The 15,542-nt window shown below is 38.6% G+C and overlaps 1 protein-coding gene across 6 annotated transcripts in view; it reads right to left on the minus strand.

The window, feature by feature from the left end:
* The window catches only part of Atp13a3 (ATPase 13A3), a 99,454-nt gene that overhangs the window by 54,109 nt on the left and 29,803 nt on the right, over positions 1-15,542 (minus strand). For 4 of the 6 annotated variants that reach the window (XM_052740524.1, XM_052740528.1, XM_052740526.1 and 1 more), the window contains exons 7-14: positions 14,188-14,268; positions 12,157-12,226; positions 10,442-10,576; positions 8,927-8,999; positions 6,446-6,577; positions 4,904-5,241; positions 3,847-4,035; positions 2,282-2,343 (exon numbers count right to left, since the gene is read on the minus strand). In XM_052740524.1, the coding sequence (XP_052596484.1) occupies positions 2,282-2,343; positions 3,847-4,035; positions 4,904-5,241; positions 6,446-6,577; positions 8,927-8,999; positions 10,442-10,576; positions 12,157-12,226; positions 14,188-14,268 (1,080 nt within the window). The remainder of the gene's footprint in view (positions 1-2,281; positions 2,344-3,846; positions 4,036-4,903; positions 5,242-6,445; positions 6,578-8,926; positions 9,000-10,441; positions 10,577-12,156; positions 12,227-14,187; positions 14,269-15,542) is intronic. The other 2 variants (XM_052740525.1, XM_052740529.1) reach the window with 2 other exon arrangements.

Raw genomic sequence — 15,542 nt, forward strand, 5'->3', positions numbered from 1 at the left:
CAGATATGTTTTTCCCATGCCTGCAACCCCAGCATTAGGGAATTGAGACAGGTGGATCCCAAGAGAGGAATGACCCAGCCAACCTGGCTAAAATGGTGATCTTTGGGTTTAGTTAGAGACCATGTCTCAAGTCAGTAAGGTAGGAAGCAGGAGGAAAACACCCTGTGTTCTGCTCTGTGCATGTGCATCAGCTAGGGTACACACACTTGCACACTCACACATGCACCATACACACAAACATTACTCACACATCATGGGAAAGAAGATCTAGAAAGAAACAAATGCACATTCACTAAGGATTCCCAGATGGAAAGAAAACAGCGCATACGGGGAAAGGGAATAACAGAATAGTAAGAGGCTAAAAATGCACCAGAAGTTGCAAAACTATGAATCCTTGGAATCGAGAAGCAAATGAATGAAGCGAATGTAGCAAATGTAGGTCAGTGTCAGAGTGCTCGACCAGCATGCACAAAACAAGGCTTTAGGTTAAATCACTAACAAAATTTTTAAAAGCAAAAAATGAGTCCTGGAAAATAGAAAAATAACACACTGATCAGGGCAAATATTTCTGAAATATATTTCAAAGCAACTAAGAGAGAAGATTACTGGAATGAATGGGGCTTCTCAGTAGCAGTAACAAAATGTGCCAGGGGAAATGGAGTGGTCAGCCTAGAAACGGTCAAACAGCTGGGCAGGAAAATGAGTTCGCTCATCTCAGCTAGCCAGTGAGTTAGAAGCCAGCCTAAGTGAACAAAGCAAACCATCACCAGAGTGAGGAAACACCCCAGAGAAAGAGGGAAAACCTTTGCCAACTACCTCAGACATGCAAGTAACTACAGCAATTCAACACCAAAATAGCAAATCACTTTATCAATAAATCAGCTAATGAAATAAAAACAGTTCTCAGAAGAAATATGGGCCATTTGGCCAATAAATACTTGAAAAAGTGTTCAAAATCTTTTGCCTCCAAAGAAATGAAAATCACAACTATATTTGGGATTATAGCTCATACCCAGTCAGAATGGCTACCATCGACAAAACCACCAGCCAATGATGGTGAAGATGTGAGAAGAGGAGAGAGAAATCTTAAATATCTTTATTGGTGGGGACATATACTTGTTCAGCAACTACAAAAATCAGTAGGAAGGTTTCTCAAAAATTAAAACATAGAATTACCACAAAGCCCAGCTGTAACACTCCCACTCTTGGATATGGATATCCAACATAACACAGAAATTCTTCAACTTCCAGGCCAGGCATGGTGGCCCACACCTTTAATCCCATCAGAGGCAGGAGGATCTCTGTGAGTCAAAGGTCAGCCTGGTTTACATAGATAGATTCCAGGACGGCCAGGGTCACACAGTGTTAAAAGAAAACCAAATACTTTAACACCCATGTTTGTTAAGACATTATTCACATCATTCACATTATTCACAACAGCTAAGAAATGGAACCACCCACATATCCATCAACACATGAATGGATAAAAAAATGTTCTACAGGTACACAATAAAACTTATTCAGTCAAAGGAAACTTACATCATCAGCACATTTATAAGAAAATGGATGGAACAGGAAATCATTATGTAAAGCAAAATAAGCCAGACTCAGCAAGACAAATCGCACTTTCTCTCATATGAGGTGTCGAATTTTAAAATTGTGTGTATGGGTGTGTGAGTGCGCATGTGCATGTGTTTAACATGTGAAACCAGAAAAAGGTCCATGAGGGGGAGGAAGAGATCTTACGATGGGAAGAGGGTCACGTCATACATGAGACAGGGAAGCAGGGGAGAAGGAAGCACGCATCAGGAGGTGGCCTCACGGGGAGCAATGGGACAGAGGACAAGTGAGAAAAACACCACAATGAAATCCACTGCTCTCTATGCAGACTGAAGACAACTGCAGACAGCCCGGCTTGGGGTAATGGTGCTTGCCCCACAAACCTGATGGGCCACCAGGTCGGACAACCGGAGCCGGAGTTCCAGCCCCACATGCGGGAGGAAAGGAACACACACCTACAAGCTGTGCTCTGACTACATGCCCACACCTGCGCGTGCGTACGTACACACACACACACACACACACACACACACACACACACACACACACTCACAAATAAATTTTAAAAGATATCTGAAACATACACATGTATGTTTATATTTAGCAGGTATTTATTCTTGGTGATAGGTACACAGTTGTCTATTATGTTAGAATGCTCAATATGCTAAAATGTTAAAAATTAACTGGACTAATGATCTAGAAAAATCTAGCTAATATTTACCGGGTATTTTCCACTCGTTGAATTCCCCACAGATCTAAGCCATCTTCAGTAAGAGTTCCAGTCTAAAAAAAAGTACACATATACAAAGTAAGGACAATACCTAACAAAATTAAAACAAAATAAAATGCCAAGACTCACACTAAGAACAACTAAGTACATGTACACAATGCAGAGGAACAGAGCCTGAGGAAAGAAGGAGGCGGAGCTCATATACTGCCAGGGTATGAACTGTGCAAAACGTTACCTGCACAAGAAGGCACCTCCTCGTGTTAACTGTATTTATCCGTGTGCTGACACCATAAACAAAGCACACCAGTTAACTTACCTACCTACTAACAAGCAGTGGTGCTGGTGTAACGGCAGGACAGATTACTAGACAAGCAGCCAAGAAGAAAATTTAAACACCAGAAGGAAGCTAATAGTTAAAACCCAGATAAGAAAATGACCGCTTTTCTTCAACAAAATGGTTGGGGATTCAATAAAATCATAGAACATTAAATACATGTATTTATGAGTAATTAAAAAAACATAGTAAATACATATCCAAAGAGACTATTTATTACTTTAGCATTACCTAAAAATACAAAAGACCATGAAATTTTTATTTACTGCCACTATATCTTAAAATTTTTTAATTTTTTAATTTGTTTTTATGTGTATGGGTGTTTTGACTACATATACGTCTGTTCGTCCTGTGCATGCTCGGTTACCATGGGAGGCCAGAAGAGGGTACCAGATCCCCTGGAACTGAAGTCACAAAAGGTTGTGAGGGGCCACATGGATGTTGTGAATCAAACTCGGGTTCTCTGGTCCTCTGCAAGAACAGTCAGTGCTCTTAAACACTGAGCATCTCTCCAGCACCCATATCTCTTAAATTTTATTACTAACAGACACTGAGGTAGAGTCCATGTTGCCCAGATGGCCTGAACTTGTGGGCTCAAGCTATCATCCCACCTCACTTTCCCAGATGCTAGAACTACAAGCATGCGGTTTCCCTGAAAAAGGTGGGGGGAGGGATGCTGGAGAGATGGCTCACTGGGTTAAGAACACAGGCTGTCCTTCCATAGGACCTGGGTTCAATTCCCAGCACCTACATAGTGGCTCACACCTGTCTGTAACTCCAGGGGCCTTCTTCTAGCCTGTGGGCACTGCACAAACGTGTTATATAGACAAAGATGCAGGCAACACACACATGCAGATTAAACAAACAAACAAGTAAATAATGAGGTAGGAGCCAGACATGGGGGTGCATGCTTTTAATCCTAGCACTCAGGAGAGCAGAGGAAGGCAGATCTCTTGAGTTGGAGGCCAGCTTGGTCTATACCAATGAATTCCAAGTCAGCCAGGGCTATATAGTGAAAACCTGTTTCAAGAAAGAGAGGTGAGGAGTGGAGAAAAAATATTTCAAAATCTGTATACGCTAAGTAACTGGGAAAGAGGAAAACTACAAAAATATTAAGGGCAAATTAATTCATAAAGGAAATATAAACATAATTATTTTTTTTTAATTTATTTAAACATAATTATTTAAAAGTAACCCAGTAAGGATGATGAAGTCAACCAACCTTGTCAAAGCAAACAAGGTTCAGCTGTCCACAGATATTTATCCTTTGGGGACTGATACAGAAAATCCCCACTTTTTTCAGTCTTCTCTGAGCATATACGATCCCAGCAGTCATTGCAGCAGGAAGTGCAGGTGGCACAGTAATTGTAATGATATCAAGAGACTTAATAATTATTTCCTGAACTTCTTTCTACAATTAAATAAATATACATAAAAATAAATGTCAAACAGTATTCAATTTACTAATTTATGATAAAATAAACACTATTTTTGTATTTATATAAGTATATACATCCATCTATTATTGACATAACTTTTCTTCATTCAGAGATTTTGTAAAAAAAGGGCTGAGGTATATAAACGCTAACCTAGCATGTTTGAGGCCCTAGGTTCAAATCCCAATGCCGGTAGGGAATTCTTATCAAACAGAAGGTTCAGTGAGCCATCCAAACGTACTAACAGAAGAGCAGCTAAAAGAGACAAGTATTTACTCTTAGAAACAGCTGGCTCATTTGAACAGCTTGCACTCTTCACATGACTACCTTCAAACCAAGTAGAAAACCTTATCTGATACCATCTCATCCTACAAGCACCTGGACAGTCTCCATGGAAACTAGAAACCAATGAGGCATGGCCTCTTACAAGTGTTTAGAAATAATTTTGGTAAGCCAGGAATGGTAGTGCACACCTGTAATCCCAGCACCCAAGAGGCAGAGTTAGGAGCAGAACATAGCTAAATAAACAAAACAAGGTATTATCATATATATTATTTTAATTTATTCCACAAATAAGAAAAGGCTTTTGATGTATGCTTTACATCACAGAAAGTACCAGACATGCTGAAGAATTATATGCTATAACAGAAATGTTTTATACTTGTGGGTTCTGTTGTTGAGACAGGGTCTTGCTATACAGCCCAGGCTGTCCCAGAACTTTCAATTCTCCTGCCTAGGCCACCCAATATATTTTTGCTTTCTAATATAATAGAAACTAGTATCATAGTTTTCTTCAGTCACATGGGAAATAATTAAGGACCAAACCTATCAAAAGTTACATACCTTATTTAAAATGCTATTGATGATTGTGTAGATGAACCCAATGCCAGCCACCACCACAAGACACAGTAGAAACAAGTAGGCATCTCTATAGAGTTTAAAGTCAGTTGGCTTGGGATACAGTATAGAACGAACAAGCTGTCCTTTGGAAGTACTAAATCCTGTTCTAACTACTATGGCTTTCACAAGTTCTCCAGTGTAGAAACGGGTCTGAATAACAGTCGTCCCACAGAACAGTGTGTGCCGCTTGTGTGTCTCTGGGCTATAGAGCTCCTCCCCCGTTCCTTTTACATCCACTGAAGGATTTGGCAAGTTAGTCTTTGTCACTGGAACACTTTCGCCTGTTAAGAAAATCAAATATTAAAAAAAAATCAATGTCAAATACATATTGAAAAGAGTGAAATATTTGAAATGTTAATAGTACTGTTTATAATAGTTAATAACTAACTGCTCTGTATATGGACAGTATAGTACAATCAATCATCTTTTTTCCACCAATTGGTTCACTGAGAAATACCAAGCTGTTCCCCACAGTAATTTCAAAGTAATTCATGTTTCAGAAATAATGCCTGCCATTATTTGAAAATTGTTTTTACTGACCTTCAAAACACTTCAAACACCAAAGAAAACATACTTAAGCAGAGCTAAGAAGTACTGTTACTATCAGTAACCAGTAGTGTCATGACATCTTTAATCCCCAAAAGACAGAAAATATCTCAGTAACACAGAAAATTTGGGCAAGAGAGAAAGAAAAAGAATGAGTAATATGAGGTTCTTTCTTTTTGTCATTTAATTCTCTATAACATTCAAATCTCTTCAAAGACAGCAAGAATGTAGAAATATGTGTGACATTGTGTGTGTGTGGTTTTTGGTTTTTTTTGTTGTTGTTGTTGTTGTTGTTTTGGTTTTTTTTTTTGGTTTTTCGAGACAGGGTTTCTCTGTGTAGCTTTGCGCCTTTCCTGGATCTCGCTCTGTAGACCAGGCTGGCTTCAAACTCACAAAGATCCGCCTGGCTCTGCCTCCCAAGTGCTGGGATTAAAGGTGTGCGCCACCACCGCACGGCGACATTGTGTGTTTTAAGCCTCTAAATATGTAGGAAATAATTTCTAGCCAGATTATAATTTAAAAATACACAAATTAAAAGGCAGACAGATCTACTTCTAGATCATCCATTTCCAGTAGAGTTACCTTAAAGTCTACTTCTTCCCAATTACAGAACATAAAGAAGCAATCTTATTCCCACCTTTCACTTAACGACTACAGAAGCAAATACACTGCAGTCTCTGCAGGACAGGACTCTTCCCTCTGCCCTTACTAGAACCATTTCCCTATGTCCAAGGAGTGGCAAGAAACAAGTCTAGGAGTATGGTCAGTACCGAAGTAGTGATTTAGCATTCGTTTTCAGCTCAGAATGTAGTATTCTCACACACACAAAATCACTGTCAATCACATTTATGAGTAAATGGTATGATTTTGAAAAAGTTTCAACAACTTAATATTAATAGCATCATAAATAGTAATCTTGATACTGGTGATTCTATTTACCTGTTAACATGCTTTCATTTACAATGCAAGTACCATTAATAAGTACTGCATCACAAGGCATGACTGTCCCATTTAATGGAATGATCATGACATCACCCGGCACAAGGTCTGTAGAAAAGATTTCTTCTATTTCTGAATTTGAAAAAAAGTTAGAAATTATTCTTCAGTTTGGAATAAAACACAGCAAATAAACTAATGACCTATCCAAAAGTCTCTTGTTCTCAGTAAGCTACTGATACAGTGGGTTAATACCAAAACTGTTACACATGGAGAGTCTCAACAAACAGGACTACATTAACAAAGCATCAAGGCTGGAGAGATAGCTCAGGGGTTAAGAGCACTGGCTGTTTTTTCAGGAGACCTGAGTTCAATTCCCAGCACCCACATGGAGCCTTACAACTATGTGTAAGTCCAGCTGCAGAGAATCTGACCCCTCCTCTGGCCTCCATAGGCACCAGGCATCAGGTGTATCAAGCAACTTGTGTCCTGACAAGATGCTGACTAAGCACAGGGGATAGATAGTGTGGCCTCCTGGAGATTCCTTCCATACACAATTTTTTCCATACATTAATTTTGGCTGTCTGCCATCTTAAAGTACAAGCCTAAGTCCACACAGGAAATTCTGTTGAAACAGGCAAAAGGAATTCAGATTTCTGTAATTCCACAGAAATAAAAGAAAACATGAAAAATTTACCATGTTTTCTTTTCAAACGTATTCTTTTCTTACTGTAACTTCTTATGCCTCATCCTTTCTCAATGTTTTAGTCCTTTTAAATTATTAAAATACAGCAAGTTGAATTTATAAAATATATAATATCATTTGATACATTATTTCCTTGAAAACTTAAATCAGGCATTTGAAATCCCAGCATTGAAAAGCCAAGACAATCACGAATTTGAGGCCAGCCTGGCAAGACCCGCTTTCAGGTTTCTGTACATGTAGAGAACTTAAAAACCTTCAAGCTGGGTATGGTGACTCTTTCCTGTAAAAATATCAAAACTGTTGAGCTGTCTGGTAATCCTAGAGCTTGTAGCAGCAAGATCAGAAGTTCAAAGTTATCTCCCCTAAATAACAAGGTCTAGGCCAGCCTGTGTGTGCTGTTAAAATACAGAAACAAAACACAAAAAACTTTAAAACGAAACAAACAACAAAAAATAATCCTACCAAAAATAAAAAGGATGGCAGCAAGTGTGGGAGCTTCTACTGGGAAGTGAGTGGGACGGAAGCAAGGAAAGAAGGAAGACTGAATCACTTGGCTACAAGTCAAGAAAATACGAGCCTGAGGGCATGGTTCATACCTGTAATCCCAGCTACTTAGGAGACCAGGGTTGCTAATTTAATAATCCTATCTCAAAGAAGAAAGAAGAGAAAAAGGTGGGGGTATGTGGAGAATATGAAAAATGAAGACTGATTTTGAGTTCTGGAGAAATCAAAGTGGCTACTATATTATGCTATCTATCCTTCACTTCTTCAATGGACAGTTTCTAAGTTTCAAGCATTCTCCTTCCTACAATCATTGTTTCCTTTTTACTATGCACCATGTAACAATGCCAACATCCATCTACCCAGCTGCACAGATCAAGACTTCAATTATCACCAAATCTTGTTCAATGCCCACATTTCGAACCCACGTCCTTTCTTGTTAATGCTACAACCCTGTTATTGATGCCGGTGATGATGTCTTCAGCATTGTTCCCTGATAACCCTGTCTAAACATGGAAGCCAGAATTACTGGTTTTTGCAAAGGACAAACAGGATGGGATCTGCTTAAAGCTCTTTGGTAGCTTTCCAGCCTTTTGGACGCATCCAAATCCCTTAGAATTCTTCATCTACTTTCAGCACATGCCTTGCTGAATTCCAGCTTTTATGAAGAACACAGCCTTAACTTCTGGTCCCTGGGTACTTACCCTCTCCTCCTCTTACCACTCCTTACCCATCTTCAACTTGGCTAACTGAAATCATCATTCTTAGACTTTAAAAACCTCACCCGAATACTTAGAGTACTAGTGTTAAGGGCTCACTGTGCCCTCACAGCACTCACCACATTTTGTTGTTGTTTATCATGTTTTCCTAGAGTGTAGCAAAGTGCCTTTACACTGTACAACAAGATATTTACAACGTTATATAAAGGAGTTAACTGCCCACAAATCCAGGACTCTAAATGTGTATTTCCAATTCTGAAGAAGGAAGAAGGGGAAGTGAGAAGAAGTAATAACAGAGTTTGTGAGATGGGACAGAGTAACGGTGCTTGCCACCAAGCCTAATGACCTCACTTCAATCCCAGATAAATCCCACGTGGTAGAAAAAGGGATTCCCATGGGTTGTCTTCTGACCTCCATACATAGGCCACTGCGCGCACACACACACTTAAATAAACAAATGCACTTTTAAAAATATGCATATGCACAGACCAGATGGTCTTACTTTACACACGAGCATTTAATCGGGTGTTCTGTGTTCATTCACTCTGAAGTCCTTACCTTCATTTACTCTACAGACCGAAACTCTCACCGTACTGTGAGTTGCCACCATGTCATGTAACATAACATATTGCTGAAAGAAAAAAAAGAAAAAAACTAATAAAATACAAATCTGTTACACAAGATACCTGAAGAAAAAGAGAATACTCAATTACTGTGATTATTTTTGACTGTTCTGCCTCTATAAAAGGTCAAAAGTCAAGGGATAGGGAGATGACTCAGTGCTAAGTGCTTGCTACTTGTGGTGATCTGAATGAAAATGGCCCCCATAGGCCCACAGGGAGTAGCCCTATTGGGAGGTGTGGCCTTTGGGGCTTCAGATGCTCAAGCCAGGCCCAGAGTCGCTCTCTCTTCCTGCTGCCTGAAGATCAAGCTGTAGAACTCTCAGCTACCTCTCCAGCACCATGTCTGCCTGCACGCCACTGTGCTTCCCGCCAGGACGATAATGGACTAAACCTCTGAACTGTAAGCACCTCAATGACATGTTTTCCTTTCTAAGGGTTGCCGTGCGTGGTCATGGTGTCTCTGCACAGCAATAGAAACCCTAACTAAGACACTACTCAAGTTCAGATCTGAGCACCCAAGGGAAAGCCAAACAGGCATGGCAGCCTGACTATAATCCCAACACTCCAAAGTCCAAGACTGGATTCCTAGAGCAAGCTGGCTAGCTGAACTAGTTCAGTAAGTGGGCTCTGGGTTTAACTGAAACCCTGCCTCAATGAATAAAGCAGAGAACAATCCAAGAAGATACCCAGTATCAAAACGAGGCCTCCAGGCACAACTGCACTCTCTTACATGTGAACACATCCATGCACATACCCAAAAGTTAGGAATTCAAGAATTACTGTTCTAGCTCAAAACAAAGAGACACTTTAAATGAGGCAGCCTTGACACCAACAGAACTATCTTTTCAACACTTTAGTCTTTAATACAGACGCCTATTGCTTCTGAATAATCATGCGGTAATTTGATTCTAAAAACATCTGCCTAAGAGTGTAGCTCAGTGAGCATGTGCAGTCATAGGTTCAAACTCAAGCACCACAAAAAATAAGTATTTGGTCCAGCCACCCAAAAAAAGAAAGAGAAAGTCAGGGCTGAAGAGATAGCCCAGTGGTAAAGAGTACTACCTACTCTTCCAGAAGATCCAAGTGGATTCACAGCACCCACACAGTGGCTCACAATCATCTGTAACTCTAGTCCCAGAGGATCCAATAATCTCTTCTGGCCTTTGCAGGCACCAAGGACACTTGTGATGCATGGACATAAATGCAGACAAAACACCAGTACACATTAAAAAAAAAAAATGTCCAAAGGCCAAGCATAAAGCAGGAGGATTAGTTAGGCTACCCTAGCTACCTTGTCTAATCGAATAAACCAAAGGATGTTTGTATGTTTACTTTTGCAAATATAACATTAAATGTACTTTATACGAAGTACTATGCAGTCTAAAAACCTTACAAGTTATTACAAAATGAAAATATATTTATGAAATATGTAATAAAAATTCTGACTTACCTTCCTAATGGAATATAGTGAGCTTATAATGGATACTATGGACATAATCACAATGGCTAGAGCATAGTAATAGTATTCATCAATGCTCCACAGGATAACACTGAACAGCTGGAAAATGTAAAATGGGTTGAGAACCTAAAAAACACAAAAAAGGATGCATTAGTAACCAAAACTGGAGTAAAATATGTATAAACATGGAGATTCTCCACCACTTCCCTAGAGAAGCAGACAACCAGATACTTAAAGGATAAGCTCTGTAGTTTTGCTTCCCAATAAATAATAAAATTTGAGCCAATAAACTTAAATTATTTGCATTCATTTAGATTCACACTTAACCCACATTCAGACTCAACTCGAAAAAGCTAACCTGCATGAATTTAGGTGTTCTGCATTATACTTAGTTAAAGTATAATTTATTTGTAATAAATTCTGTTTTCTGGGCTAAAACACAAAACTTTTAATAAAACAGAACAAATGTTTGCTTTTAATGAACTCAAAAGAGAAATTTACTTACATTTCAGAAGTTCTCTGACATACAAAGAAAAGATAAACACGTGGTAATAGGGAAACTGCCTCGCCATCTCAAAAGTAAGACTAGAAAGCCCTGGTGATGAACTTTATGAAACGGTATTTCATCTTCCCTCATTTCCTCCCAATGTCCTCACAACTGCTGCTTTTGTGCTTTTCAAAGCACTTTCATGCATGCAGTACCATTTTACTTCAAACCCAAATAAAATATTAACAAATTATTCACCGGGCAGTGGTGGCGCACACCTTTAATCCCAGCACTCGGGAGGCAGAGGCAGGTGGCTCTCTGTGAGATCGAGGCCAGCCTGGGCTACAGAGCCAGATCCAGGAAAGGCACAAAGCTACACAGAGAAACCCTGTCCCGAAAAACAAAAACAAAAACAAGAAATTATTCTAACTTTATCTATAAAGGAGTAGGTAGAAATGTTTTCTTTAAAAAAAAAAAAATCAAAGACAGCTAATAAGATACTCTCAAAGTATGGGGTTTCCTAAATTTCTTTCTTTTTTTGGGTTTTTCAAGATAGGGTTTCTCTGTGTAGCGTTGGCTGTCCTGGAACTCGCTCTATGGACTAGGCAGGCCTTGAACTCAGAGATCTGCCTGCCTCCAGAGTGCACAACCACTGCCCCGAACTTTTTGTTTTGTTGGCTCTAATTTTTTTAATCAGTACATTAAACTATTTTTGCAGGCAGCATCAAATGGTTACTCTAAGAAACTGGTGAATAACAATCATATTTCTAGTAAAGTATCCACCCAATACAAGTTTTTTTCTACAGCCAAGAACCAGATCCAGGTCTGGCAAGCCTTCCTAGGCAGTTACTCACCAACTTCCTTTACTGAGTCCTAACCCTTTATTCACACAACTACGGCAGCTATAAATGACCCTCACTGCAAGAACTGCTTCGTTTCCAGTACTGCACCATGTGCAGGGAAGAAAAGGACAGAAGGAGCGACAAGTTACATACACCGTAGGACAGGCCGAGCTGTAGATGTGTGACACACACACACACACACACTTCTATACAATAAAAACAAAAGTACACATCCATGACAATAATTTTTTTCCCATTTTTACTTTCCACGTAAAATATGAAGCAAAGTTACAGAGCAGAAAACCAAGGCTATCTTCTTACACATGACTCTTTTCCAATTGATGAATCTACTGCTGAGTTATATACAATAGTCTTACCTCTTTAATTAGAAGCTTAAAAACAGAAGGCACTTTCACAGCAATTTCATTTACTCCATAAAGCAACTTTCTATGACAGAAAAATACAGTTAACTATATTAATACTGATTTAGAAAAAGAATTATGCTAGATATAATTAAAGCCAATCATCCTTAGATTTATGTTTTTAAAATCTTATGTTCCTTCGCTAAAGTTCTCTACTTTAAAAAATAAAAAAGCTGCTAGGTGGTTGTGGCGCACGCCTTTGATCCCAGCACTGGGAGGCAGAGGCAGGCAGATCTCTGTGAGTTCAAAGCCAGCCTGGTCTACAGAGTGAGCTCCAAGACACCGAGGGATACACAGAGAAACCCTCTATTGAAAAAAAATAAAAATAAAAAAGCTATCTGTGCTATTTAAATCAAAGCAGTCAACAACGGTACCAAACTTTTAGCAGTTTACAACATTTTGACTCCCATATTTACTGTGACAACTATCTTTCTTACTAGTCAATAATCACGTAAGCAAAAGACTCATTTTGTTATGTTTAGGCTGTCCTGAAACTTAATCAGGAGTCTGAAGACAGCTCATGGGAGAATCCTCCTGCCTCAGCTTCCCAGGTGCTGGGACTATAGGTGCAAGCCACCACAACTGACTAAAGTTCTCTTCTTGACAGAGCAAAAAAAAATTCTGAGATTTCATTTGTATTCCACGTGCATGGGTGTTTTGTCTGCCCGTGTCTATGCACCATGTGCATGCAATACCCAAGGAGGCCAGGGGAGAGCACTGGGTCCTCTGCAACTGCATTAAAGACAGTTGTGAGCTGCCATGTGGATGCTAGAACTCATCCAGGTCCTCTGGAAGAGCAGCAAGTGCTCTTAAGCACCAAGACATCTTCTCTGGCCCCAAACAGAGCAAACTGTATTAAGATTTAACTTACAACTAGCTTTTTTAAGAAATCAAGTATGTTTGAAGAAGAATCTTACCCTAATTTTTTTCTAGGGAGAATATTTTATTAACAAAGTTCATTTCAAAACACTGCACATTTGAAATCTTTTAGAAAACAACAACACTTTCTTAAAGTTGCTTAGAGGCTGGGGATGCTATGATTGCTGCTCCAGTATCAGAATGGCTGACAACCATGCACAAGACCCTGACTTCAATTTCACAGGACTGCATAAAACAAGCACAGTGTGGGACCTCCCTGAAAGCCCAGCACTTAGGAAGCAAATGCAAGATCAGGAGTTCAAAGACATCTACCCTTGGCTACACACTGAGTGAGGTCAGGTTTAACTATGAGAGGCCTTGTCAAAAACAAAACCAAAAAAAAAAAAAAACACCAAATAAACAAAAACCAGGGGGTGGGGGAGCATGCCTCAGTGTACAGTGCTTGCCTAGCCCGAGTAAGGCCCTGAATTCTACCCTATCCCTGGCCCCTCTAAAACCCCCAGATTCTTCATTTTAATCTCTTGTGATTGTATACTATTATAACTGTAGCCTTTTATAAGGTGTTAAGTCTGAATGATTGTTTTGTTCAAACATTGAAAAACACGGTACAGTAGTACAAAAAATTCTAATTCTATAGAAAAACTACATTTATCTTTAAAATATGCAATACACTGGCATATTTTTATACTTTAACCAATAACACAAAAAAAGCATGGCTCCCTGTTTATAGCTTCCTGGTGAGAAATTCCAGCTCATGCTTACAATTCCCATTTCAGAAACTCTAAGGTGCTGCTAATTTATAGAACACACCATTATGTGTGACTGAGGATGACACTCCACCCACTACACGACACCTCCCAATTTCAAAGACAGGAAAACGTGGGAAATTTTGTATCTTAGAATTGATGAAATAGTAAAACTTTAGGGATATGAGTTTAACATTTTTATAATTCTTAAACTAAAGGAATTTTGCTCAAAATATCACTAAGGGCACAACTAACCGTCTATTTGATTGAAGTACCTACATTAGAGAGTTGGCCATACACACACGCGTCTAGATGTAGGTAGGAATTTTGATACAGATCCACTTGAGTTGGGTAAAGTTACCTGTAGGCATGCATCCCCTTTGTCAGTCCTGCACTATGCTTTTCATAAATTGATGTACAAGAAACACCTTCATCCAGTCCCCTAAATAAATCCAAAGTTTTTACTTTAAACAAAGTTTAAAATATCCAAACTTATTAATGCCTCATTGTGCTATATTCGTGGCTTTAAAACTGTAACTTCCTTAAAAACTTCTTAGAAATTCTTAACAACAACAACAAAAACAGAAATCATGAGACTTTTAAAACCTCAAAGTCTTAAAATAAAACAACAGTGAATGGTCAAAGTCTCAAACGTAACTGTGTTGTTCACTGTACTTGTCACGGCTCTAAATACTTACTATAATAAATAAATGGACTTGGTAGCATTATCCTTTAACAGTTTCCGAAGCTTATGAGTCAACAATAAAACTAATAAAACTTAAGATAAAGTATAACTGAGAATTCCAAACTAAAGTTTTTTTAAGTTTTTATCCTGTTTCTCCTTTATATTTTTAGTTTTAAATTAAGAAATCCTTTCATTTTCTTCCATAATGCACAAACATAAACTCTTTCCTACATACCTAATTTCAAAGTATAGAAGTTATGATCATAAATGTCTAAAACCTAGAGCAATCCTAACTATGATCCAACTAACATATTTACTTTTCCCCCTAAAAAAAAATCATAATTATATTTAACTTAACTGATACCAGCCAAACATCTCTAAACCAAAGAGAATTAAACACATTATTAATCTACATATTCTCTACATTTTACATATATGAAAACTAAGCTCCATAATTTGTTGATATCATTAGGGTAAGCTCAAATCTTATAAATTTCAATGGCTGACAGAGACCAAACAACAATTATATTAGACATTCTTCCCACCAGAGCTGATGACTTCTCCAGAATGCAGCACACAGAGAGACTAGCAACTAAGTGTTTAACAAGACTGCAGGACATTGGCATTTTTCCTTAAAGCAATGGTTCTTCAACTTTAGAACCAGGCATGAAAAAACCATCAGGCCCATTCCAGAACATTCTAATTCTTTAGTATTTCAGGTAAGCATTCCAGGTATTAACTTAAATCTTGATTCTTCTTTTTACTGCTAAGACTTACAAACTTCTCTGGCATTCTAAAGCAATGGTATTTAATGAGTGTTTAAAATAGTGAATAATAGCAAAATAGAATCCTTAGGGGGCTAAGACAGGAAGCTGGATACAAACTGAGCAAAATAGCAAGACCCCATCTTTCAAAAAAAAAAGAGTCTAAAACATAGTAAGTATTTATATAACTTGAACTCTCCACACAAAACAAAATAATGAATTACTCCAATTTGTCCTATCCAAAGATAACACAGTTGCCAGTGTTCT

Source organism: Peromyscus californicus, unplaced genomic scaffold (assembly GCF_007827085.1).
Source record: "Peromyscus californicus insignis strain IS unplaced genomic scaffold, ASM782708v3 Scaffold_16__1_contigs__length_79575227, whole genome shotgun sequence".
Classification (NCBI taxonomy): domain Eukaryota; kingdom Metazoa; phylum Chordata; class Mammalia; order Rodentia; family Cricetidae; genus Peromyscus; species Peromyscus californicus.